The sequence below is a fragment of the Triticum urartu genome, chromosome 7A (genome assembly GCF_056163025.1).
Source record: "Triticum urartu cultivar PI428250 chromosome 7A, HENAU_Tu73, whole genome shotgun sequence".
NCBI lineage: Eukaryota > Viridiplantae > Streptophyta > Magnoliopsida > Poales > Poaceae > Triticum > Triticum urartu.
The window spans coordinates 564,500,243-564,528,020 of record NC_141879.1 but is presented as its reverse complement, the minus strand read 5'-3'; the positions used below and the strand labels follow the sequence as shown (position 1 = coordinate 564,528,020).

At 47.0% G+C, this 27,778-nt stretch overlaps 4 protein-coding genes and 1 non-coding gene across 6 annotated transcripts; 4 read left to right on the top strand and 1 right to left on the bottom strand.

Moving 5' to 3' along the window:
* Positions 1 to 1,080: 1,080 nt before the first annotated feature.
* On the top strand, positions 1,081 to 3,262 carry LOC125522960 (FBD-associated F-box protein At5g60610-like). Its single transcript, XM_048688002.2, has 3 exons — positions 1,081 to 2,104; positions 2,245 to 2,388; positions 2,590 to 3,262. Exons 1-3 carry the CDS (start codon positions 1,271 to 1,273, stop codon positions 2,974 to 2,976), a joined length of 1,365 nt encoding a protein of 454 aa, XP_048543959.2. The 5' UTR covers positions 1,081 to 1,270; the 3' UTR covers positions 2,977 to 3,262.
* Positions 3,263 to 3,709: 447 nt separating this feature from the next.
* On the top strand, positions 3,710 to 3,790 carry TRNAL-AAG (transfer RNA leucine (anticodon AAG)). The gene has a single exon. It is a non-coding gene; the product is annotated as a tRNA-Leu (tRNA).
* A 5,580-nt stretch (positions 3,791 to 9,370) lies between these two features.
* Positions 9,371 to 10,266, bottom strand: LOC125522097 (uncharacterized). The gene is made up of 2 exons (XM_087535570.1): positions 10,136 to 10,266; positions 9,371 to 9,959 (listed from the first exon to the last, which is right to left on the bottom strand). The coding sequence occupies exon 2, from the start codon at positions 9,923 to 9,925 to the stop codon at positions 9,614 to 9,616; it is 312 nt and encodes a 103-aa protein (XP_087391696.1). The 5' UTR covers positions 9,926 to 9,959; positions 10,136 to 10,266; the 3' UTR covers positions 9,371 to 9,613.
* Positions 10,267 to 14,812: 4,546 nt separating this feature from the next.
* Positions 14,813 to 15,397, top strand: LOC147960462 (uncharacterized). The gene has a single exon (XM_087533364.1). The coding sequence runs from the start codon at positions 14,813 to 14,815 to the stop codon at positions 15,395 to 15,397; it is 585 nt and encodes a 194-aa protein (XP_087389490.1).
* A 1,520-nt stretch (positions 15,398 to 16,917) lies between these two features.
* On the top strand, positions 16,918 to 21,456 carry LOC125522541 (polyamine oxidase 7). 2 transcript variants are annotated; one of them, XM_048687592.2, is made up of 10 exons: positions 16,919 to 17,152; positions 17,351 to 17,603; positions 18,087 to 18,233; positions 18,318 to 18,573; positions 19,899 to 20,042; positions 20,133 to 20,282; positions 20,410 to 20,667; positions 20,795 to 20,879; positions 20,984 to 21,075; positions 21,188 to 21,456. In XM_048687592.2, the coding sequence occupies exons 1-10, from the start codon at positions 17,035 to 17,037 to the stop codon at positions 21,194 to 21,196; spliced, it is 1,512 nt and encodes a 503-aa protein (XP_048543549.1). In that variant the 5' UTR covers positions 16,919 to 17,034; the 3' UTR covers positions 21,197 to 21,456. The 2 variants fall into 2 exon arrangements, with proteins under 2 accessions (XP_087391367.1, XP_048543549.1); XM_087535241.1 differs by lacking the exon at positions 21,188 to 21,456 and having other exon boundaries at positions 16,918 to 17,152; positions 20,795 to 21,039.
* The last annotated feature ends 6,322 nt before the right edge of the window (positions 21,457 to 27,778 follow it).

The window sequence follows — 27,778 nt, the reverse complement described above, 5'->3', positions numbered from 1 at the left end:
GACACCACTTTCACCCTCCCTCCCCCCCCCCTCCCCAATTTTTTTTCTAAATATACCATAGGTAGAAATTAGTCCATGCTAGTGTTTACGGTTAAGATGGACCTAGCTAAAAGTGTACTCCCTTCGTTTCAAAGTAGATATAATTTTGAAGTTAGACACAAGAATTAAGTATCTAAGTACAATGTCAATACCACCCTTCAGTTAATCATTCGTAAAGATAGGAATAAGAAAGTTATAGAAAATGAAATGACATGTATCTAGAAAAACACTTTCTCCATCTTATAATGTAAGACGTTTTTTGACACGTCTTACATTATGGGACGGAGGGAGTCGATGTCAATAATAAGATAAAAAAATCCATTAGGTCGTAGCTAACCTTTTTTCCTTTAAAATGCAAAGAATATGAATCCCATATAACAATAGAAATCCTTTACTGTAAACTAGAGGGTTTAGATACCTGCAAAAAAAACTAAATGGTTTAAAGAAAATCATATCATGTGTTGAATAAATAAAATTTCTTAAAACGAGCTTATTCCTGGTGAGTGGGCAGGGGCCGCTTGGTGGGCCGCTAGTCACCCTGTGCGTTCGGTTTATTCGGTTTACATAGTTTGATTTATACGGTTTTTCAGTTTGTATGGTATTAATACTTCGATAAATATGGTATAAAATTAAAATACAGTTCGGTTTCGGTATATATCAAATTATTTTGGTATGTTTTCGATATATACCATAAAAACCAAAGTTGACGCGAATTTGGAAATGCCGTAATAATAATTAGCAAATTTATGACTCAAAACACATACTATTCTACACAAATAGTATATGACTATATATATAAGTATATATGCATGCATTGATTCATCTGTTGATGGTTATGGACGTGCTTAGCATTTTAAAAATAGAAAAATGACTATGTTACAAGAAAAAAATTACGTGCTTAGTAGTGCATTTGACTCATGTAAAAAAAATAACAACTTATATGGTTGTTCATCTTAAGAAATATAAATTTATTTTTTACTTCGGTTTATTCGGTTAACCGTTCGGTTTTCCAGTATATACCATAAAAACCAAGTTCAAATCAGTATGAAAAGTTTATACCATACCGAAACCAGAAACCATAAAAACCATAAAATTGGTTTGGTTCGGTCTATTTTCGGTATGGTTTTTTGGTTCGGTTTTTAAATGCACAGAGTGAGCCTCTAGGAACCCATTTCCGGCTCGCTCCTCCGCTCCGGCCGAAATCAAACCGAAACCCTCGCCAGTCGCCACCATGGGCGACGGCGCCGCCGCCCTCCTCTCCGCCGCGGGCTACGACGGCGAGGACCGCATCAGCGCCCTCCACGAAGACCTCCTCCGCCAGATCATCTCGCGCCTCCCCGTCACAGACGCCGCCCGCACCGCCGTCCTCGCCTCCCGCTGGCGCCACCTATGGCGCTCCACCCCTCTCGTCCTCGACGACGCCCACCTCCCGGAGCCCACGCGCGCCGCCTCCGTTGTCCGAGTCCTCGCCGACCACCCGGGCCCCTTCCGCGCCGTCCTCCTCACCGACTGCAGGCCAGCCTACCTGAACCGTGAGCTCGCCCACTGGCCGCGCCTCCTCGCCGCCAAGGGCACCCAGGAACTCGCCCTCTTTAACAAGTACTACGTCTACGCGCGCCTCCCCGCCGACATCCTCCGCTCCTCCTCGCCCCAGTGCCTCTCGCTGTCCTTATGGAGGTTCCCCGTCGCCCTCTCCCGCAGCGCCGACGCCTTTCTCCCCCACCTCCGGAAACTCGACATGACAAGTATCGGCATGGCCGAACATGACCTGGATTACTTGCTCGCTGCCAGCCCCGTTCTGCACACCCTTACGCTGGCCCGCAATTCGCCCAAGCGCGTCCATCTCCGCAGCCAAAGCCTCCGGTGTGTGCTTGTAGGGGTGTCCACCATGGAGAAGTTCGCCGTGATGGACGCGCCACTCTTGGAGCGCCTCATCATTTTGGAGCCGCCTATTGCTGGGTGCGATTGTGTGAGGATCAACATTGCTTGTGCACCCAACCTGCGAGTGCTCGGGTACCTGGAGCCAAGAGTTCACAAGCTGCAGATTGGTGACAGTGTCGTCGAGGTATGGCTACCTCTCCATCTCTCTCTCTCAACCTGTGAAATTATTCAGTATGCTTTGATCCATCAATCATGATTTTCTTGATGACTATTGAACATTTAACGTGTGGTATCTTATCTTTTTCGTGGTGCACGACATTTCAGACTGACACAATGACGAGCAGATGCGCTGTGGTTCCAGGCGTCAGGATATTGGCCTTGAAAGTGAATTTCCGTATCTTGAGCGAGGTCAAGATGCTAGCCAGCTTCCTCGGATGCTTCCCCAACATCTCAATCCTACACATTGAGGTATATATCATCCAATTCCTTCAGTCAGTCAGTCATTTCGCAATGCTATAAATACCTTTTTTTAACGGGCATTACCCCTTTCCGTTACATGAATGACGGAAATACAACATTGTTCGGCACCAGACACGATGCTATAACACTGTATATCATCCTGATCCATATATGCAACTGAATTGTTCACCCACTGGTATGAATATGCAGTCTGCCCTACATGCTCCGTCCTCAACTGCCTATCAACCCACTTGGGAGCACCATGCCAAGTTCTGGGAGGAGGTCAGTGCAGTTAGATGCTGGAAATCACGCGTCAAGAAAATGGTTTTCCACAAGTTCCGAGGGAATCAAAAAGAATTTGAATTCCTCAAGTTCATCGCCAGGGATGCGCAAGAGCTTGAGTCTTTGCTGCTTGTGCCGTTCGACGAAAAAATTACTTCAGCGGTCGAGGTGAATGAGATTATAGACAGATGCGGGTGTCCTCAGTTTCGAGCATGGGCCTCTAAAGTGTTGCTGGTGTCGCCCAAAGTGGACGGTGCTTGGAACTTGCAGAAAGCACTGGACCTTGCCATCGACGACCCTTTTCTTCGTTGCTGAACACACGGTTTAATTCGCTATATGTTCACATGATCGATCCGAGCCTTTTGGGAAACACATGTTTGTAGGTATGCATTTTCTTGAGATAGGGCACATTTCAGGTTTTCATCAAAAAAAGACCTTACATGTATGTTTCAACTTTCACCTACTCAAGGACATGGTAGGTGAAAGTTGAAACATACTTAAAGACCAGTGTTATTTATCCTGTTACCTAAAGACCAGTGTTATTTATCCTGTTACTTAAAGACCAGTGTTACGTACTAGTGATATATAACCTACAACTATGTGGCTCCGAAATCTGAATATAGTGCGCCTGCTCTGTAGCATATTCTTGGTTGCCATTTTCTTTGCTATGCTCTGGTTTTGTAGCGTGTCACCTCTGCCCGCTTCTTCGTTATCATCAGATGAGCAGACTGCACAGAGCTAGGTGGCCAGGTTATCAGGTGCTGTGCGCCATGTTAGTTTTACATGATGCTTAGTCCCTATACAAATTAGCTACTCCCTCCGTTCCAAATTACTCGTCGCAGAAATGGATGTATCTAAAACTAAAATGCATCTAGATACATCTATTCCTGTGACAAGTAATTTGGAGCAGAGGGAGTAATACCTAGTGGGATCTCAAATTAGAACGAAATTGAGAGACAGGTTCAGAAAATGTTTTAACAAGGGGTAGTTAAGAAGGATGATGGTAGAAAGCGTTCATGATCTCTGCGGGAGGATTTTTTGCCAACAAGTTGATATGGCCGAGTTGGTCTAAGGCGCCAGATTAAGGCTCTGGTCCGAAAGGGCGTGGGTTCAAATCCCACTGTCAACAGTTGATTTTTTTTTCCTTCCAGGCGTATATATAAAAATATTCTGAAACTTTTTTTTTGGCGAGGTATATTCTGAAACTTTTTGATCTACTAGAGCTGTGCAATTGCCCATCCCTTTTTTTTTGCAATCAATTCAGAGAGCTTTATTCAAACAAGAGCATTCCTTGGACAGTTAACCATAAGGCTTGTCACAAGGAAGCTGGGAGTCTCATCAAGGCAGCTTTCCGTTACATGCAATGTGCAAGCACGCTTAGCACATAGATGAGCCGGAACATTCGCTGACCGATTTACATGTTGAACAACAAAAAGAGAAAAATCACGAGCTAGCTCTCCAATCTGAACTAACATAGGTGCCACAATAGATCTCGAATTGTGGCGAGAATTCCAGAGATCAACCATCTTCATGCAGTCTACTTCCATTATCACATGTGTGAAGCCTCGAAGTCTTGCAAACAACACCCCGTCACGAAGTGCATAAGCTTCAGCCAAGAGGGGATCGGTGATTCCCATGTATGGTTTACACCAAGCTCCTAACATCTTGGTTGCCGAACGAGCCACACCACCTGCACCTCCAGTGCTTGTGTCGAAGTAAATGGCGCCATCTGTAGTGATAGAAATGTGATCAAACTCAGGTGGCCGCCACCCATGCCTCGCCATGGTCATAGTAAGATTTCGAGGAAGATCTAGAATGGCGAGAGCCTCTCTCGTCAGACGCATTGATGTTGCCGGATATGTTCCTTCCTCATTGTGTTTGATTTTGTTGCGGGAGTGCCAAATGGCCCACATGATCGTAATGATCAGTGACCTGTCCTTCTCTGAGAAACGATCATGACATAATATATCCCTCGCCCAAGAGTCTGGATGGAGCCGAGGTAGATGAAGATCAAACCATGACCGAGCCTCGTGCCAGAACCTCTTCGCATGCGAACAGTACATCAACGCATGTTGGAGGTCTTCATCTCTAGCTAAGCAGATATTGCATCTGCTAATCTCACTTATATGCCGCCTCTTGAGTGTGTGCTCATCTGGACGAATGCCGCGGATAACTCTCCACCAGAACACCCTCACCTTCGGGACAACATTGAGCTTCCAAAGTGCAGACCACAACTGTTGATCATCCCGTGAAGTACCGGTATCCGTCCCTTCCTCTAGAGCTAAACGCTCTTTTCTGAGTAGTAAGAGCACGGTACGCCGTCTTGACGGTATAGTTGCCTGACTTATCGAGCGCCCAAGCGAGAAAATCTTCACCACCGCCTTGCAATGGAATATTAAGAATGGTCTGGGCATCTGGCGCAATGAAATTGTCTCGGACCACCTGCTGTCGCCATGACCAGTTATCACTATCTATCAGATCAGAGACCTTGTCGAGTGTGGTAGGCGATGGTTGCAGCAGTGGCATCATGGAGATGGTTCCCGGAATCCATCTGTCAGTCCATATAGAAGTGGATGTGCCATCTCCAATTCTTTTGATCAAACCGGCTTGGAGAGCTTCCCTGCCCGCCATAATCGCCCGCCAAGTCTTGGAAGCTGACTTGGGCAGCGTAGCATCCATGAAATCAACTTCCGGGAAGTACCGTCCTTTTAGCACCCTTGAGCACAATGTATCTGGCTGTGTGAGCAGCCTCCACCCTTGTTTGCCCAACATAGCTAGATTAAACTGGTGCATGCCCCTAAAGCCCATGCCCCCTTTGCACTTTGGCGTCGTCAATTGTTCCCATGAGACCCAATGCATTGCCTTCCTGTCAAGAGAGCTGCTCCAAAAAAATTGCCATTGGGGAGGTAACACTCTTGCATACCTTCTTGGTTAGAAGAAAAGTGCTCATACTAAACGTTGGTATGGATTGCACCACTGATTTCATCAATGTTTCTCTGCCTGCACATGCCAATAAACGTTCAGACCACCCTTGCATCTTCCCTCGAGCCATGTCACCAATGTGGTCGAAAGTTTCACTTGTGATGCGCCCCACAGCAGTAGGAAGACCCAGGTACCTCTCGCTAAAGGCCTCAACCTGAATGTCCAGCATCGCCTTGATTGTTTGCCGCACCGAATCAGGGGTGTTTGTACTGAAGTAAATTGCGCTTTTGTCTCTATTAACCCTCTGTCCGGAGGCATTGCCATAAATCTCCAGAATCGTATTCAATCTGTCCGCACTTTGTCCACTTGCACTGATGAATATAAGACTGTCATCTGCAAACAATAAATGACTGACCCAAGATGATCTGAAGCTAGCTCTGATCCCCCTGTCAATATATCCCCCATCATATGACTTGATCAAAGAAGATAAGCCCTCTGCACAAATTAGAAATAAATATGGTGATACGGGATCTCCCTGCCGCAAACCTTTCGAAGGGGTGAAAAAAGGGAGAAGCTCCCCATTGACCCGAATCGAGAATCTGACAGAAGATACACACTTCATAACGAGTCTAGTAAAACTCATAGAGAAACCCAATCTCAACATGATGGCCTCCAGGTAGTGCCATTCGACTCTATCGTACGCTTTCATCATGTCAAGCTTGACCGCACAGGAATAATTCTTCCCCTTCTTCCTCCGCTTCATTGTGTGCACACTTTCGTATGCAACTAACACATTGTTGGTGATCAAGCGTCCAGGAACAAAGGCACTCTGTTCTTCACTAATAATTTCATCCATAATACTCCGCATGCGATTAGTGATTGCCTTGGCAACAATCTTATACAGAACCGGACAGAGAGCTATAGGGCGGTATTGAAGAATTGTCTGTGGATGCCGTACCTTGGGAATAAGAGTGATCGAAGTGTCGTTAAGTCCGGTAGGCATGTCACCCCCATTTAGAAAATCCAAAACTGCTCATGTCACGTCCTCCTAGATAACACTCCAGTGACGTTGATAAAAACCCGCCGTAAACCCATCAATGCCCGGGGCTTTGGAGGCCGCCATTTGGAATAGAGCCTCCCTCACCTCGGTTGCATCATATGGTTTATTCATAAGATCATTCATAGCCTGTGTTACTTTCACCGGAACAAAGTTCAACAAATTATTAACATCATAAAAACCTTGGGACTCATACAAGTTCTGGTAAAAAGCTTGCACTTCCTCCTTGTCCTCTCTTTCTGTTGCACAAACCGAGCCGTCCTGACGCCTGAGATCGACAATTCTATTTATGCGTTTTCTCACTGCTGCTTGTGCTTGAAAGTAGGAAGTATTATGATCTCCTTCGCGTAACCAACGGACACGCGAGTGTTGTTTCATCCATATCTCTTCCTGATGCATAGCCTCCCGGAGTTTTGTGACCGTACGTTTCTCTTCATCTGTCGGGCCACGTCCAACAGACTCACTCCAGAGCTTATTCAACTTTTTCTGAAGCTGTCTCACCGTACGTGTGAGGCACCCGAACTCCTTTGCTCCCCATGGACCAAGAGTGCGTCTGAGAAGATCAAGCGAATCTGATATACCTTGCAGTCTCGGGGCGCGAGCATGACCACGCCATGTTTCTGACACAAGCTGATCATAATCCATGTGTGTTTGCCAAACATTTTCATATCTAAACTGCTATGTATGCTGAGATCTACCCGGCAGAGAAGCTTGCACATCCGCTACAACAAAACAGTGATCCGATTCACATGCCGCAAGATGCTTCACTCGGATATACTCATAATGTTGCCGAAACTCCTCATTTGCAAAGGCTCTATCCAGCCTTGCTTTGACATTGGACATGCCTGCTTGCCTGTTATCCCATGTGTACGCACAGCCTGACCAGCCAAGGTCTTGTAACATACAGTCATCTATAACCTCCCGAAAAGCTCGCATCTGCCCCTCCGGCCTGGGTGTTCTACTGAAGTGTTCTGATGCGAAAAGCGTCTCGTTGAAGTCCCCCATGCACAGCCACGCCGAGTGTGGAATACCGAATAAGGTGCGCAGAAAGCGCCAACTATGATGTCGGTTTTCCACTCTAGGAGCGCCATAAAATCATGTGAATCGCCACTCCAGAGAGTTTTGATTCAAATCCTTCACCATCACGTCAATATGACTGGTACTAAAATTCTTCAGCTCAACTGAAATATCCTTTGTCCAGAACAGACCAATACCTCCGCCCAACCCTTCACTGTCGACTGCATAGCAGCCACTAAAACCAAGTCCATATTTCAGAAATTCAACACGCTTGCCTCTAATCTTTGTCTCCATGACGAAGAGAAGAGAGGGTCCTTATTGCTTCACTAAACTGCGAAGCTCTCGAACTTCCTCGGGGTTCCCAAGCCCCCGGCAGTTCCAACTCATGCATCTCATTGGGACGAGCAGGACCGCGCCGCGGTCTCTGCCGAATTTTCAGGTGTAGGCTTCTTCTTCTTTGGCTCACGTGCAAACTCTCTCCCCTCCCCCTCCTTGTCGTCTAGCTTACCATCAGATATGATTGGGTCTTCTGAATTCTTGTTGTGTTCGCCCTGGCCCGAAGTAAGGAGGAGCTGCTGTTTTGGTTTGTATACTGGATTCGGCCCCTCCTTCCTCTTATACTGCTGCCTGTTCTTCACAGGTGAAGTTACCTCTACCCCTGCATCTTCCTTAGAGCAAGAATTCCTAGTATTGTTCTTGCTGCTCTGCTCTGAATTCTGGCTCCGGGAAGAGTTGTCACTAGTGGCTGGTTTTTTGGACTCGTCAGCAGCCCTCAGCTTGGCCCCGAACGGCAAGTCGCCGTTTGCGTCTCGGGTCCCCGGTGTAGGGCAGTGCAGCTCCGAGTGTCCAAGGCGGCCGCAGGAGAAGCAAAAGTAAGGGATTTGCTCATACTGAATATCATAGGGATCAACCCTCTTCCTCCTGGCCGAGTCAATTAATATCCATCTTCTCAGAGGCTTGTCCACTTCAATGGTAACCCTACCCGCAGATAGCCCCCGATGTGATCAAACTTTGCTAGCTGCGCCTTGGGGTCAATCTGTCTAGCAATAGGTCCAGCCCATGCATCATCACGAAGATTGTATGGGAGGTTTAAAACCCTAGCCCACACTTGGAGCTTGTCAAATTTCAATTCATCCGGCCTCATACAATCTTCAAACTCCGCTAGAATCACAACATTTTTGTTCAGGTGCCACGGTGATCCACTCCAAACTCGATCTCTATCTCGTTGATTCTCAAACTCAGCCACAAACATGTTAGGACCAGCAGAGCGGAACTGTAGTCCCCTTGGATTGCCCCAAGCCGGGCGAAGGGCGTTGGTGATCGTCTGGATATGGTACAGATTACGGTGCAAGATCTTGCCTGCCAGCAACCACTTCGCCGGGCCTCCTTCCACACGATCATCCAGAACCAGAGGCGTGGCTTCTTCTTCAGAGATATCCAACTTCCCCAGCGCCTCTTCCAGATGTGTTCTTGCTGACCGAGGGGAGCCCTTCCCCCCATCCTTCTGGTTGGCGTCAACAGGCTGAGATGATGCCATCGCGCCCGATCCAAGCCCCGCACGCCTCGCCGACGAGATCAGCGAGCGCCGTCGTGTTCCACGTCGAAACCCTAATCGCCGCCGCCAGAGGGAGGGGTCCTTAGTTTCGGGGAAAAAATCGTTCATCTTACCACCTCGTCCCCCACCCCTAGAAAGACTAACCTTGCAATTGCCCATCCCTGAACCGGCAGTTATGTACACTTTGTTATATATACAGGTGGCCGGTTCCCATCGGGTACGGAATCGATCAACATTCATAATCGTCGACTGTAGAACCAGATGAAGTTCCCCGTCGACGCAAATAGAGGATCCAAAACGAAGGAGAGAAAAAAAAAACTTTTCCCTTTCCATGCACTGCACACCACCCATCCAACGAAGCAAAACAGAAACAAGAATGTGCGGACGGGTGGGCGCGCGCGTCACGCGCCGGGGCTGGTCTTCTTGCCCATCTCGTGGAGGCCGGCGCCGGCGCGGTGGAGCCTGCACCGGAACGACCCGGCGTGCGTCGTCGGCGAGCAGAGGCACGCCCGGGGGCTCGCCAGCAGGTGCGCGTGCTTCGGCGCCTGCGACGCCGCCTTGGGCGTGGTCACCATCACCGCCGGCGCCTCCCCGCTGCCCTTGCCCGCGCCGGCGTGGGCCACGTGGAGGTTGGGGTGGTGCTTCTTCAACGGCACCGCGATCTTCTTCGCCGCCGCCGGCACCTGCAGCTGCTCCTCCATGCTGCCCCCCATCGACCGAGCCACGACGACGGCAATCTCGATCGACCTCTACCATTCCAACGAACGTTTGATCAGAACCAAGAACCGGTGAAACAACGAACATCGTACTAGAAATGTTAACAAAATTACTGTCATCGTCTACCCAGAAACCTCTCATACAAACCCCACGAAAAAATCTGAACACAAGAAAGACGTACGTGGAGAATGAATCATGCGAGTTACCTTTGCCGAAATGGAAGACTAATGTGCAGTAAATTGTGGATCCTTGTATCAGCCTAAGTTAAATTACTCTACGGGTTGTAGTGGTGAGCAGTGACAAAGCGGGGAGGGAGGTAAAAAAAGGGGGTGCTTTATCCATGCACTGGTCTATTTAAAGCCACGCAACGGCCACACCGAGCTATTTTTACCGCCTATCCCGAATTCGTTGGCGCCACTCATGGATCGGATATATCCATATCCATGCAGATTCAAAATGGACAGAGCACAGTCCAATATAAGGAGTCAAGGGGTCGCTATTTTTAGAGTGATTTTGCGACATTTGTGTGGGTCATCCAAGTGTAGATTACTCCATAAGTTTTGTCTTCTATGTCTTCTACCTATGGTACATTCTACCTGATTGTTCTGCTTTTTTGGAAATCTGCATCCATACACATATACTAGAAGCGCCTTTGTTGCAGTGTTTTCTAATGATGCCATAAGTTTTTATTTTATATCTCCAATTTGTTTTGATTGTTAGCATAATTTCACCTGCAAAGAAAGCATAATAATTCACATAAAAACTAGTAGCAAATTATAAATAAAACTGATTGCCTTTCCACAACTCTCCCTCCAAAGGTAGGCCCACCACTGGAAGCAACCCTAACTTTCCATTTCTAAGGAGTTCAGATGTTGAACGATACATTTATCACAAATTGCTCAAATGCGTCCTATTGGGATTTTCTCAAGCCACGGCCGGTTTTCAGCAATATGTCTTTTTTGTTATGTGCACTGTTTGAGGGAAATTTGTATTTAGTTTGTATAGAGTTCATATGATGTTATTTGACCATCAAACTTTACAAGCGCCTAAGATATCAGTTCATAATCAATGCCATGAAGTTTCACTTTTTTTGCTATTTGTTATAAATTTACTGTTCGTCATGGGTACTTGGATGTAGGCACAACTTTTCCTTTGGTTAATTTGCGGCCATCAGCCGACGGCCGAATTAGTTTGGACGGGGGTTGAAGATGGAGACTGACGCTTTGATTGAAAACCAACGGTTGGTCAGAATGGATTCTTTTTAATCTTCGAAATGTGCTGGGCGGCTGGGAGCGGCCCTTCCTATATCCAAGAGCCAAGCCTACAATTTTACACGATATGTTTCATCAATTTCCAGTCTGTTGAGTTCACACCGACGTGAGCTCACACTCACATGTCACATCCATCCAAGGAGCAGCAGCCAACGGACGAAACGGTCTTTCTCCCGGCCCTGGAAATGTGGCGTCCGGTGAAACACAACCTTTCAGCTTGGCGCCTCATCTTAAACGTGGCGGATCGATCATCATCTCGGATTCGGATAGCTCGGCGCTTCTCGGCCATCGGATGACCACACATTCACGACTTCACGTACGTTGATGATTTCTATGCCTATAAGCTGGTACCCCTGCATGCCACTGCGAGTTTAATATACCTTGCAGACAGCGAGAGGGACGCGCCACTTTCTCCCGATCTCTCTCTTTTTTTTTCTCTTTCTTTCTAAGACTCACTCCTAATGCAACCATCAACGCTATTACTGCACTGTGGCACACAAGGACGTCCGCTCTCCTGCCTCCATCACGGGATTTCTTCATCCGTTCGTTACTAGGTGCACTGCAGGCCGAACAGACGTTCGAGCTAGCGAGATAACGAGTTTAGCAAGCCGGGCTAACTTGTTCAGGAGCACTGTAGCTTGCAGGGATGCAAAGCGGCGCCCCATCCACCCTGCTTCGTATTCAATACTATTAGAGAAATTATTTTTATTTGGGTCATGGTGCAGTTAGTTTAATTTGTGTATCCGACTAGTGCCGAAGTAGAGCGAAGCAGGGCCTAAGCATCAGGACGAGTCGGGCAATCATCTTGCTTGGTCTTTGGGAGCCGTGGAAGCATGGAATGCACAATGGTCTTTGAGACTACCCATAGTGGGAGTAACATCACTAGTAACATTACACTTTTCAAGATAATTTTACTTATGTGGCATATATTTAATGATGAGAAAGGTGACGGTGGTAACTTAGCTAGTTACTGTAACATCACAGATACCAAAATAATATGAGTCTATAGGCTAATAAATGAACCATAACATGACAACACATATATGTTACTACCCACTGTAAAGGTAGTAATATAGCCTAGTAAAATGTGATGTTACTATTCTAAGTTACTCCCCATTATGACTAGTCTGATGGTGCTATACTGGAGATTGCCAAGGCCATGCGTCGTGTGGAGCAGGAAGGACGCGCCTGGTGGAATGCAGGGCTCATGAAGGGCGGTGTAGAGGGCTTCTTTGGTAGGTTGAGTACGTGGAATAGGCGTGAGTAGTCGTCTGTATGAGTTGAAGTGTGAGTATGGAGTCGACTAACAGTGGAGGTGTAGCATGTAATTTGTAATTGCCACATCGGTGGAGGGTTCTCTATGCCCTTTTCCCTCTCTTTATAAAATGACACACATGCTATATGCATATTCGAGACAAAGAAAGTTTAATTTGTGCATTGGCTTGCCACTGTTGCATCCGTAGTAACTCGGTTAGGCTTGCTACATGCACCACAGGGCCAGTATGACGCACTGACAATGTGGAAGATTGAGTTAGCGATGACAGATGGTGTCAGCGAGTGACGCCACCCTCCCCGGGAAGCCATGGGAGGGTGAATCGACAGCAGAAGATGCCCGCATCGACGTCCTGCGGCGCGACCATGGCGGTGGTCGGTCGCATGGCTAGAGGCAGGCGTGGGGCTGCACCGACATGTAGTAGGTCCAGTAACGGTTCAACAGGGTTGAGTCGTGCCAGATCGTGGTGGTACGGGGTAGAAGGTGGTAACAGACAATGTCGACACGAGCTATGGATGGCGGCGGAAGGGGTCACATCCTGAAATGTCCATGACACCAAAAATTTGATAGATGGAGGAAGCGCTATATTGCCTCCCCAACCTCCAAATATAGAGGCCTAGGGTGATTTTTGGAGTGCCCTCCAAAAAATTGATGATGGGTTGCGGGATAGCAAATCTACTAGACCGGCTTTTTGGCCAAATCAATGCAGGGACGGTTGTTATGGTGATTGGACCAGTATGACGATTATGCTAGAGTTGCTCTTATAATACTTCATCTATTCATTACTTTCATCTTCTCATTACTCCCTCGGTCCTAAAACACAGTGCGTACTAGATTTTCTTAAAAAAAATCTTATAAACTCTGAACAAGTTTATAGAAGTTTTTATCAGCATCTAGAATACCAAATCAAAATTATCAGATTTATCATAGAATATATTTTCATCTGGTATATATATATATATATATTCAATAGTGTAATTGTATTTCTCCTAAAAAGGTAGTGTAATTATTGCGAGCAAACAACAAAAGAAAAACTTCATTGCGAGCACAGAGACGCCGATCAACATCAACTACCGCCGGTACCCTGCACTCCGCGCCAAGCGCCTGCCGGAAAGCAGGCCCGGACGGCCAACCCAATTAATCTGGTGTCGCCTGTCTGAAGCAATGTTTTAAAATAGCGGGCTATAGTATTTAGCAGTGATTCTTAAAAACAGTTATAGCTGTGCTATAGCGGAGCTATAGCAGCAAATTGTACATGAAATCATTTAGCGGCAACACTTTCAAACGGCTATAGCAGGGCTATAGCTAGCTATTTAAAACTATGGTCTGAAGTGGTGAAAAAAAGCAGGAATCACGACGGTCGATGGAGTAGCATTTTTTGAGGGGTGATAACGAGTTTAGCAAGCCGGACTAACTTGTTAAGGAGTACGTACTTGTTAGGCTTGCCACGTGCACTGCAGGCCCAATAGGACATCACCACCGTCGACGACCTCCGTGATACCGCCGGTAACACTTCACCCAGCTGTGTCCTTCCTCCCAAGGTCACCAGTATAGCCTAGTCGACATACAACAGCCGCGCTCATGCCAAGGCCAGAGACAACGCCGACCACCATAGCACCCAAAGCCACCACGACCCTGTATCTTGAGCTAGGCGATAAGATCTGTTGCCCCCTGTCAACCAAGAGCTCGCTGGATCTGGATTGCAACATGCAATCTGAACCCCAACACATGTACTGTCATGGGCAAAGGGAGGATGGGAAAAGAGGAGTACCCAGGAGTTAGGGTTCAAAACATATGCATGCATACGTATATCTTCATGCATGCAGACACTGTATCACCCTGATCATCTTGACATGGGATGCGAGTGTCGAGATGCAGGAAGAGGGTCTCCCAGCCCTCTACACCCTTAGATTCACACACATATAATCGTATTGCAGAAGATGCAGGGGAACCCACAGTGCCGCGTCAGCCCTTCTTCTCCATAAAACGGAGTATATATCAAGCCAATACCTTCAACAAATGAATGATGTAGATACATGGACGTTAGAGCATCTCCAACAGCCGCGTCAAAAAACGCGCGCACAGGGTAAATTGGCTTTATAGCGCGCGCGGGACGTTTTCGCGTGCTCCAACAATGGCGCGAAACTAGCGCGCGCGGGAAACGATTGCGCGCGCGCGGGAAAAGGCGGCCGCTCGTGCGTTATATTTAGCGCGCTGCGTCCGGCGCGTCTATAAATTGTAGCGCCTCCGCCGCTCTCTCCATCACTCTTTGCCTCTCTCTCCGTCTCTCCATCGCCCCCTGCCGCGCTCTGCCGCCGACACGCCACCACCGCGCCACGATGCCGCCTCGGCGCTGGGGAGGTACGGGCTACCGCGGCGTCCGCGTGCGTCCGTCCAGCACCTACTCCGCCGAGATTCGGTCGGGCGGCGGCATGCGGCTCCGTCTCAGAACTTTCGACACCGTCCAGGAGGGCGCCCGCGCGTACGACGCTGCGGCGTGGCGCCTCCTGCGGTCCCGTCAGGACATGAACTTCGCCGACGTGGCGACGCGGGAGCACGCACAGGAGTTGGCGCCTTTTCCGCGGCTTCTCACTGACGATGATGATCGCAAGCACCGGAGGCGGGAGCATCGTCTCAGGCTGGCCGAGATGGACGAGCAAGCCATGGCGCTGTGGAGTCATCGCTTTCCGGAAGACACCAACGAGGAACAGTTCTTCGCCCAGAGGAGGGCAAGGAGGGCGAAGAGGAGAGAGGAGCGAGCCGACTATCGTGAGGACAAGCGAATGCGGAAGCCGGTCGCTAAATACAATCAAGCGCTAGGAGATGCGTCCTCCTGGAACTCCGGCGACGAGCGGTTCCTTGACGCCTACGCTCCGACGTCGGAGGAGGACATCACTGAGACAGAGTCCGAGTCGGACAAATAGTAGTAGGAGAACTATCTACGAAACCAAATATGTAGCAGGAGAACTACCTACGAAACCAAATATGTAGTAGAAAAAACTGAAATATAGCGCGCCTGCTGGAGCGGCGTGGGCGCGTTTAATTTGCGGCGACCGCTGGAGCCAGCGCGCTGCATGCAAAAACTGGCTAACCTGGCGTTGTATCGCGACTTTTAGCGCGCGGCGCGTTGCGCGGCTGTTGGAGATGCTCTTAGTTCATCAAATAACACTAAGTCTACTACAATCTGTACATAGTCTATTACAACCCAAATATGCCTACTATTACAATATTTACAGTCTATTATAGTCAAAGACAACTCTTTGCTGAGTAGGGCTCTTCGGCTTCGAACTTTAAATTTCATGGACTTGGAGCTTCTGTAAAAAAGTGAACACATATGCTACCAGCATTAGAGTAGCTATTATTCCCGGAGTAGATTTGCAAACCTCCAGGTTTAGTGTACAGACTATCGAAAAATTATATATTTTTATTTTAACGACGTGCTTCCATATTAATCTCACCATATTTGATTCAGCGGCTGTTTAGTTCTAGGATTAACAATGCCATACTTCACCGCATATATATGGCCAAACTTGCATAAGAGTAGTTCAATAAAATTGAAGACAAATCTCGCCACACTAAAGTGATGTGGGTCGTTAGTGTAGCAAAAATGCATATTGCATGAGGTATGTCTTAAACAAGAGACCCACTTAAATTGGCCAAACTTTAGTCTCAACCAACAATCCCTTAATTACTATTTATCGACTTTTTTTATTGTTCAGAAAAAACCGCATGACCAGCATGTTCCCCTTAATTTTGTGGAACAGTTTTGATAAGTCTCGGTCGACATAACTGGTTAATTATGTCTCAGTCGACGACGCTATATTCGTTTGATCTTTTATTTTTAGGTTTTTCGTATTTTCGTATATACTCCCTTTGTTCCCAAATATAAATATTTCTAGAGATTTCAATAAGTGACTACATATGAAGCAAAATGAATGAATCTATGCTTTAAAATATGTCTACATACATCCGTATGTTGTTGCCCATTTGAAATGTCTAAAAAGACATATTTAGAAACAGATGGAGTACTATACTATGTCTCAGTATAAACGAATGGAGTACTATTCTCACTTGACTGACACTTGGTTAAGTCTCAGTCGACTGAGACCTAGCCACACCCTTTGTGGAACGCAGGAAAGGCACCTAATAAATAAAAACAATTGTGTGTTGGAGATTGCCGCAGCTGTCTAATCTAGCCAAATCACTCATTTTCACAAGAAAAAAGGGCTCATCGCCGAGGAAAACAAATAAGATAAGGTCGACACCACACCGGCCCCTGTCTCCGTCCAGGTGTCCATGACCACTGGATTTGGTGGCCACGGTACAAATTATTAACTCTTGGGAACGTGTGTGGTTCCCGCGTCTTAAATTCCGATTTTTTTTTAAAAAAAATCTGATATTTCTTTCGACACAAGGGCAGCATCTCGTGTGGGTATATATAAGTGCACTCCCCGGCTGAGCTAGAGAGCAGGGCAGCAGCCTCACTAGCTATAGCAGTGCTAATACAGTAGTGTCCATCGTTGGACGAAACTAAACGAGGGGAGAAGAGGGACAGATCGAGATGAAGCTCTCGTTCGTCACTGCTATAGCGGCACTAGTGCTGCTAGCCGCACAGCATGCCTCCCTCGTCGCCGCCGGCAGAGGCCCCAGGGTCATCATCGTCGGCGCCGGCATGTCCGGTATATATATATATATATATATATATATATATATATATATATATATATATATATATATATATATATATATATATATATATATATATATATATATATATATCACCCGTGCATGCATGCAATATCCTTAGCTAATACAGTACGTGCATTGAACGTACGTCGTCGTCGTTTTATGTATATGTTTCATTTGCGTGCGTGCAGGGATCTCGGCGGGGAAGCGGCTGTGGGACGCCGGGTTGAGGGACCTGCTGATCCTGGAGGCGACGGAGCGCGTGGGCGGGCGGATGCACAAGCACAACTTCGGCGGCCTCAACGTGGAGATCGGGGCCAACTGGGTGGAGGGCCTCAACGGGGACAAGGTCAACCCCATCTGGCCCATGGTCAACGCCAGCCTCCAGCTCCGCAACTTCTACTCCGACTTCGACGGCGTCGTCGGCAACGTCTACAAGGAGAGGTAAGCTACGTGCGTACGTGCATACATAAGATGAATGAAGAAACATATATAAAGACTAACGACATGCATAAAATAAAAGTCATAAACTATAAAGACGTCGAGGCATGGACACACGAGAAAGAAAACATGTACACGTACCCAAGCCCACGCGCACGGAGGCGTGAGCATGACCATGTAGGAGCTCTGGTAAAACGCACGTGGGGAAAACGCCAAAACATAAGCTTTCAGTGATATGGGCACCACCTAATAACTGCGGGACAGTGACGATGCGAGGTGTGCAAACCGTGTGGAAACGACACGCACGCAGAATGATGGACGAAATAGTAACAAACAAGATGGACCAAAGCATTAACTCAAATTTCAGAACAATCATGGAATGGAGGACGACGTACAGATCAACAGACTGTTAATTTCTTCAGCTGCAGCACACATGCATGCAGTTCATCGACGGATCGTCTAACATGGTTTTATGATTTTATGCAGCGGTGGCCTTTACGACGAGGAGTTCGTGCAGAAGAGAATGGACCGCGGCGACGAGGTGGAGGAGCTGGGCGGCAAGCTCGCCGCCAAGATGGATCCCAGCGGCCGCGACGACATGTCCATCTTGGCCATGCAGCGCCTCTTCAACCAGTACGTAGCTAGCTACTGCATATGCATGCTTCATGGCAGTCATGCATGGTTTGCTTGATCCCTCTGTCTCTGTGTGCGTTGCAGCCAGCCGAACGGGCCGGCGACGCCGGTGGACATGGTGCTCGACTACTTCAGGTACGACTACGAGTTCGCCGAGCCGCCGCGCGTCACCAGCCTGCAGGGCACCGAGCCGACGGCCACCTTCGCCGACTTCGGGGACGATGCGCACTTCGTCGCCGATCAGCGGGGATTCGAGACCCTCATATATCACATCGCCGGCCAGTACCTGCGTTCCGACAAGTCCGGGAACATCATAGATCCTAGGGTCAAGCTCAACAAGGTAATCATGGTTTTATGCAAAAAAAAAAACGTGTAATAATAAAAAAAATTGAACTTTAACTACTACTCCCTCCTTAAACAAATGTAAGGAGACGTTTTAGGTCACAGAGGGAGTAACAAATTAATATAAAACGTGTAATAATCAAACTTTTCAAACTTTAGGAGAGGATGTGTCAAAACGAAAGGAAATCTCCCTGCAAAAGCTGAAACTAAATTCAGACGCTGTTTTGGGTAAAAGGACTTTCTTTTCTTATAAGCATGCGAGAAAAGTTCTAGCTACAGACCAAAGTCTAGGCACTACGGTAATTAGAAGCAATCATTTATTTGATCTACATCTAATGATTATGCTTGTCTGTTGAAATAATTATTTCTAAATTATATGGGGCGAATCTTTTGCCGCCGTTTAAAAAAAACTAGTTCTCAATTATGGTGTTAAAAATATTATTTCCAAGTCATGAGAACTGTCAGATCCGTGATTCATGCAAGTTCACAAGGAATAGAAAAAACTTCGATTTAATGGAAACAAGCAGTTGACTAAGAAATAATCATTTCTAGGTCGACTAAGCCATATGCCGTCGAGTAGTAAAATTTATGCAAAATTATAAAATTTGATTGCAAAGAGAAAACTTTCATTTGAATTACAAAGGACACAAAGTGGTTATTGACCATGCTTCTTTTATCTGAATTCTCCATGTCACTTTCAGGGAGATTATCACATGTAAACCAACAATTGGTGAAAGTCCGTGAAAATCACGTAGAAAATATGTTTTTAAGTTTTTAAAAAATCTCAAAAAAAAACACGGGATGTTAAGGGTAATGTTCTATTGCCATGTGAAATTCCAAGTTCAAACACATCACGGGATGTGAGCTATACAAAAATTACAAAACCAGCATTGAATAGTGCGACAATAACATCACTATTCATTGTTGAATTTATTTTTTTTCTTAGCTCACATCTCGTAAGGTATTTCAACTTGGAATTTTGCAGGCAATAAAACATCAGCCTTTTAACATTCCTTTTTTAAAAAAGAATTTTTCGAAACATTCGAACATGGTTTCCACAAAGATTTCTTTGAATGTTGGTTTCCATGTGATATTTTCCCGTCACTTTCATTCCGTCCAAAATTTATACAGAAATTGTGAAACATGATGAATTGCGCCGAAACCGTTTTCCATGTGTTACATGGCAGTAGTGTACAGCTGAAAGAACACGGCACATCCTCAAAAGAAAAGAAAGGAAAAAAAACTGCACAATCCATAATTTCGGACAAATTTGGACATTTTATGTGATTTTGGAGGGGCATTCATGCATGCACAAAATTGCAGGTGGTGCGTGAGATCTCCTACAACCAGAGAGGCGTGGTGGTGACTACGGAGGACAACTCAGCGTACAGCGCAGACTACGTGATCGTGTCCGCGAGCATAGGGGTCCTGCAAAGCGATCTCATACAGTTCAAGCCTCAGCTTCCAGTACGTTGGTTAATTAATTTTCTTAAGTTCACATCCAACGTCACTCTGCAACAGTACAATTAATTTTGGTGTGTGCGTTAAACAACCTAGGCATGGAAGATCCTTGCCATCTACCGATTTGACATGGGCGTGTACACCAAGATCTTCCTCAAGTTCCCCAGGAAGTTCTGGCCAACGGGCCCCGGGAAGCAGTTCTTCGTCTACGCCAGCTCCAGGAGAGGCTACTACGGGATGTGGCAGGTGAACAAACCCTAGCTGCCTAGCAGTAGCGTAACAGATAACACAAGGAAGATCATTATGTGCAGAAGTACGGAAAAATCGATACCTACCCAAGATGTTAAGAAAAATTACTCGTTTTGTTGTGCAGTCGTTCGAGCAGGAGTACCCGGGTGCCAACGTGCTGATGGTGACGGTGACGGACGTGGAGTCGCGGCGGATCGAGCAGCAGCCCGACAATGTCACGATGGCGGAGGCCGTGGGCGTGCTGCGGAACATGTTCCCCGACCGGGACGTCCCCGACGCCACCGATATCTACGTGCCGCGCTGGTGGTCCAACCGCTTCTTCAAGGGCTCCTACTCCAACTGGCCCGTCGGCGTCAACCGCTACGAGTACGACCAGCTCCGGGTACGTACGCAGGCCAGTAGGCCACCGCCACGCGCGCATACACAGTGCGCCGATGGTGAAAATTAAGCGTCACAGAATTCATGGCACCGGCCCGGCTCTGACCTTGATTGATTGTGATCGCATGCAGGCGCCGGTTGGCGGGCGGGTCTACTTCACCGGGGAGCACACCAGCGAGCGCTACAACGGCTACGTCCACGGAGCTTATCTTGCAGGTCTCTTATCCTCTTCCGGCCCCTCACGCGAGGTGGTCTGTGATCTGAGATGTATGCGGTTTTTCCTTTGCTAACGAGGCACCGCTGCTTCCGTTGCATTGCAGGTATAGACTCCGCGGACATTCTCATGAACAAGGTCCTCAACAACGTGGAGTTCAAAGTCCGCCCCAAGTATGACGACGAGCAGAAAGCTGAGGTATATACAACTCATCAACGTTTGATCTCTCTGACTCTTGGTGTCTGCATCAAACATGTACATTTGCTGAATTTCTGAAATATGCACTGGTTTAATTCACTCGTCGCTGCAGGTTAAGTGAATGAGGAAGTTGAGATGCCATGCCACTCTGCTCGCACCGTCAAGGAATAAACCCACACGCGTGCCACAGTTTCCGTGGAAGCTTTTCCCCAAGACTTTGATTTGAGGCAAAATAATGTGACGTTCCTGCTTTCCTTCGTGCCTCCAGTGTTTGAATTCTCCGAGAGTGTGTAGTTCCTGTTAAAGCGTTCCAGTGATGTAATTTCTATAATTTAATCGAATAAAAGCACTTGGCCTTTGAGGTCTAAAGTTCGTCCTTGAGCAGAATGGTGGCCTATATTGACAATACTCTTTAACGGTATATACTAGCATAATGTTCGTGCGTTGCTACGGAACCGCAAAAATGATTTAGTTGTATTGCATTATTAGCATATAACAACCAATGCATGTGCAACACCACAAAAAGGAACACAATCAAGCAGCCAACACTGCACTTGCGTAATTACAGCAACGACGGGAGCACCATTGCGAAAAAAAAGGATTCAAGTTGGAGGGATTCGATGGGTTCTAGATGGATGAGCGAGACTGGGCTGGAGTGGGAGAGTGAACTCACCGCCAACAACGACAACTCCAATTTATAAGATAATAAAGGACTATGAGAAGACGACGCTCCCACGCCCCTCAAACTCATAGTAGACTCTCGGAAAATTTGTGGTCAGAACTCCAACACATGCTGGGGGGGGGGGGGGGGGGGGGGGGGCACGGCTCGTCTGCTAATAAGTGTGTGTGATGGGATGTCACACACATGGTTGGATCTAATCAAGCATGTGCCATGAGTCATCCATCTAACACGGTTCATTTTTGGGCATATGGTTTTGTTTTAAAATCATTTGCGACGCGATCATTACACATAGTTTCATATTGGCGTGTGCAATTGGGGTGGCTTAATAGCACTAAACTGCACTAGTATATGTAGCCAAAATCTTAAAAAAGTATTGGCCCCCTGCTAGTGTGAGGTGCACGATTCATGTCTTCCATTTGGTTTCACAAGGATATGTACTTTATAGGTTATTTTCGTTTCTCATTAAAAGATAATATTTGCTCAGTGTCTCTTGTGCATTTGCCCATGTAATTTGTGAATAATGTAGGTGTTGTTATTCTGTTATAGACGATGGTAGGATTTTTTTTCTACCATGCACGGAACATACCGTGCATGATCTCCTAGAAGCGTGCAACATATTACTCATTTAAGATAAATTTGATCTACAAGGTCCTATCGAAAAGAAAATCAGAAAAACGAGAAACAATGTAGGTGGGATGAGAAGGAAGAAGTTGGACGAAAGAAAGTAATGTAGGACAAAATGTTAGGTATTTTTGAAGTAGGAGAGATTTTTTTAGAGGAAAAAAGTAGGAGAGATTTACATGCCTATAATATCTTTTTGCAAAACAAAGTTTGATTTACATTACATTCCAAAAAATTCTTTATATTTTGACAAGATATTTAAAATGAGCTTAATTAATTATCTGGTAGCCACTAGGGCGCTGCACCAACCCCATCCACCCATCCGCTCGGCCATCATTCGATGGCCATACCCTAAGCATCATTAGGCACGTATATATGGTTCCCTATCGTACAAGTACAAAAGGCAAAAACTGGACTCGCCTGTCTCGAACGTGCAATAGGGAATAGGTAGGTTTCATATAGCTTGCCTCTAACCCCATCCATCAGATGGGTAGTCTCATCTGGTTATATGAGAGCATTACCAATGTATGGAGGCAACCCAGGTAGGTTTCATTTCATATAGCTTGCCTGTAAACTGATCATTTTGCTCGCAGTATCGGTATGCAGTCTGTGGGCTCGTCGCTGTCTCTTTTTTCCTTTTTCTTATTTCTTTGCGAAAGAACTGCTACATCGCTGATTGAACCGTTTTGCTTTTGCTTGTAAGGCCTTCTTTGGTTTGGAGGAATTTTGTAGGATTTTCATATGATAGGATTTCTATATGAAAAATTCCTTCAGAACTCTTTGGCTTGTAGGAATGAAATCCTATTCCTATGGAGAAATTCTTCTTATCCTTCACATTTCATAGGAAAATAAACATTAGCCTAGACTCAATAGAAAAAATCCTATGGTGTTAATCAAAGGACATCTACTTTTCATAAGATTTGAGATGCATGTCATCTCATTTCTTATGACTTTCCTATTCCTATGATCTTCCAATTCTATGAACCAAAAAAGGCCTAAGATTTTTCATTTATATGTAAAATATTATATTCTTATTTATTGGAGACAGACTCTAAGCTTAGAGCGATGCGAAAGTTCTTTTTTTACTTGGAAGCACGTACGTGCGTGCGTAATGCACAACGAGAACGAATCGACCAAGACAAATATATACCTGAGTACATGCATGAGCAGGACGGCAGGATCATGCATGCATGCAGCTCTGGTTAACCCATGTGATAAAATGATGACTTTTCAATGATGGGCACCACCTAATAAGAGGTGTTTGTTTTCAGGGACTTTTTGATGTAGGGTCTAAAAAAAGTTTCTCTTAAAGACTTTTTAATCAAACAGGAGGGACTACTAGGAACTAAAAATTGCTTTTTGAGACTAAATGAAGAAGACTCTCAAGGAAAATCTTTTTTGGGATTTTTAGAGACCTTTCCAACAATATCCCTCCATGCACCCATTGGCCCGCCGCCCCATGGTGTTATTTGGTTGTTATTTTTTGTATATACAAGGGGTAACATGGTCATTTAATAACCTCTAGGGAGGGACTAGAGACTTTTTAGTTCCTGAAAACAAACAGGAAGGGACTTTTTAAGAACTAGGGACTTTTTAGTTGGGACTAGAAAAAGTCTTAGGACTTATAAACCTAATAGGGCCTAAGTTACCTAAGAGCAACTCTAGCAGACCCCGCATCCTCCCGGCCTGCAAAACGTGTTTGCAGTTCACGCAAAAACGCCTTTGCGGGCCGGCGCGGACGGCCACAGTTGCAGACCCCGCATAATGGACCCGTGAAAACGAATATTCCCAGAATATCCTTTTTTATGGGTCGGCTTTGCGGTGTCTGATCTGGCGCAGTTCCTCCCGGCTCGCAAAACTTAAATTTGCAACTTAAATTGATCTAGCATAATGCATTTCTTTGCTTTTGCAACAACATTAGATACAAAAGACATCACCAAATCTTTCCTAGAATAGCAAAAACAAAGAAAACAAGAACCACAAGTATGCATTTTAGAAGATTTCCAACTTCCATAACTGCTCCCACAAGTTGGACTAATATCTTCTCCATGCATTCATTGTTGATTTGCGGATTCTTGATTTTGCATTCTTCTTTCTTCATCTTTGGTTCGAAAGAAGTAGACGTTGCTTCCCTCTAGTTGCACATGTAGCCGCGTCATTGCCTTCGATTGTACTAAGGAGTGCACTAACATCTATTAAGTTTTTTTCTATCAACAAATCAATGTATTGGCCTTCCCAAAACCAAAATGAGCATCCATCGTCCTACACAAAAGAATGAACAAGCTCGAAGTGAGCTACCGCAATTGAACTAAAGAATGAGCTATGAAATGAGCTACCGCAAGTGCACGTACCCCGTCGTTTTCGCATTTGAAGAGCACCCATCCGGGGTGCTTCGGCGTGCCTGAAGTGAGCCGCAGCACTTTCCGCATGCAGTCGTCGCACTGTATGAACGGCATCGGCAAGCCACAAAGACGCTGCGCGAGCCCTAAGCTCGGTGGACGACCGGATGAATCCATGCCCGCAAACCTTCGGCGGCGGAGGGCGGACGAACCCTTACCTGCATGCGGGGACGCGCCCTTGCATGGGCTGCGGGAGAGGCTCCCCGACCACTCCATCGCTTGGGGCAGCAATCGGCGGCCGGAAAAAGCCAAATCCGGCGGCTTGTGATGAAGTGCTGCAGATCTGCAAATCCGGCAGCCCGCCGACGCAGGGGGGAAGGGAGGGGAGCCCTCGTGCGCGTGGCGGCCTTCTGGCGTGCTCCTGTCGGCTGCTTTCGCCGGAATCTTGGGCGGCGGTCGGCGGCGACGCGAGGGGGGAGAGGAAAGGTGGTTGGTGGGGGAAAGCGCGGGATGAAATGTCCCCCCACCAACCGCTTCCGCTGTTGGGTTTCGTAGTAATTTCAAAAAATTTCCTACGCACACGCAAGATCATGTGATGCATAGCAACGAGAGGGGAGAGTGTTGTCTACGTACCCAACGCAGACCGACTGCGGAAGCGCTGACACGACGTAGGGGAGTAGTCGTACGTCTTCACGATCCAACCGATCAAGCACCGAAACTACGGCACCTCCGAGTTCGAGCACACGTTCAGCTCGATGACGATCCCCGGACTCCGATCCAGCAAAGTGTCGGGGAAGAGTTCCGTCAGCACGATGGCGTGGTGACGATCTTGATGAACTACAGCAGCAGGGCTTCGCCTAAACTCCGCTACAGTATTATCGAGGAATATGGTAGCAGGGGGCACCGCACATGGCTAAGGAATAGATCACGTGGATCAACTTGTGTGTTCTAGGGTGCCTCTACCTCAGTATATAAAGGAGCCAAGGGGGGGAAGGCTGGCCGGCCACAAGGGGTGCGCCAGGAGAGTCCTACTCCCTCCGGGAGTAGGATTCCCCCCCCCAATCCTATTCCAACTAGGATTCCCAAGGGGGGAAAGAGAGAGAGGGGGGCCGGCCACCTTCTCCTAGTCCTAATAGGACTAGGGGAGGGGGGAGGTGCGCAGCCACCTTGGGCTGCCCCTTTATCCTTTCCACTAAGGCCCATGAAGGCCCATATGGCTCCCGGGGGGTTCCGGTAACCTCCCGGTAACCCGGTAAAATCCCGATTTCACCCGGAACACTTCCGATATCCAAACATAGGCTTCCAATATATCAATCTTTACGTATCGACCATTTTGAGACTCCTCGTCATGTCCGTGATCACATCCGGGACTCCGAACAACCTTCGGTACATCAAAATGCATAAACTCATAATTTAACTGTCATCGTTACCTTAAGCGTGCGGACCCTATGGGTTCGAGAACAATGTAGACATGACCGAGACACGTCTCCGGTCAATAACCAATAGCGGGACCTGGATGCCCATATTGGCTCCTACATATTCTACGAAGATCTTTATCGGTCAGACCGCATAACAACATACGTTGTTCCTTTTGTCATCGGTATGTTACTTGCCCGAGATTCGATCGTCGGTATCCAATACCTAGTTCAATCTCGTTACCGGCAAGTCTCTTTACTCGTTCCGTAATACATCATCTCACAACTAACATATTAGTTATAATGCTTGCAAGGCTTATGTGATGTGTATTACCGAGAGGGCCCAGAGATACCTCTCCGACAATCGGAGTGACAAATCCTAATCTCGAAATACGCCAACCCAACATCTACCTTTGGAGACACCTGTAATGCTCCTTTATAATCACCCAGTTATGTTGTGACGTTTGGTAGCACCCAAAGTGTTCCTCCGGCAAACGGGAGTTGCATAATCTCATAGTCATAGGAACATGTATAAGTCATGAAGAAAGCAATAGCAACATACTAAACGATCGGGTGCTAAGCTAATGGAATGGGTCATGTCAATCAGATCATTCAACTAATGATGTGACCTCGTTAATCAAATAACAACTCATTGTTCATGGTCAGGAAACATAGCCATCTTTGATTAACGAGCTAGTCAAGTAGAGGCATACTAGTGACACTTTGTTTGTCTATGTATTCACACATGTATTATGTTTCCGGTTAATACAATTCCAGCATGAATAATAAACATTTATCATGATTATAAGGAAATAAATAATAACTTTATTATTGCCTCTAGGGCATATTTCCTTCATCCGCTTATATGCAGGGCACCGCAGCCGCGAGGGGGAAACCCGCGTTTTCCCGGGTTGGGGTCGGGATTTTGCCGCGCCCCCTAAAATTTTTTGCGGGCCGGGGCGAGATGCGGGGTCTGATCGGGTTGGATTTTCCCACCCCGACCCGCATTTTGGCGGTTATTTTACAGGTCGGAGCGGGATGCGGGGTCTGCTAGAGTTACTCTAAGAACATCTACAGCCGCGATGGTAAACCTGACCCCTCAAGGCACGTCCGCGGACAATAACCGGTCACACCTCAAATAATGCAATCCATATCCGAATACCTGATAACGTACGTCGTCTAGGAAGAGCGGACCAAATGACATGCGACCAGAAAGGCGACGATGTGGACGATGACCTCCGTGTGGGTGGGAGCTCGCTCGACGGCGAGCCCCTGGACGCCGGCGAGCAGAGCAAGGAGAGTTGGCCGGTCATGTACATCCCGAACCTCTTGGCGGCGGGGCTACTCTGCTACCAGAAGGACTCTCTCCTAGTCCAAGGTGAGATTCAGAGAATCCTGGTGCTTGATGAAGAGGATAGGATTGTTGATAGCCGGAGTTTACGTGCTCGGGAGAGGATTTCATGGAGTTCGGTAGTTTGGATGCCCTGTCACGTTGCTCAGGTTGAAGACACGGTGGCGTGTGGAACTGGTGGTGGCGATGCGGATTTCGAGGCAAGCGACTGCCATGAATGCGAGGGGGAGGTGGGAAATAAATCCCCCACCCTCGAAGGCGAGTCGACACACTCGAAGCCAGAAATCCCCAACCA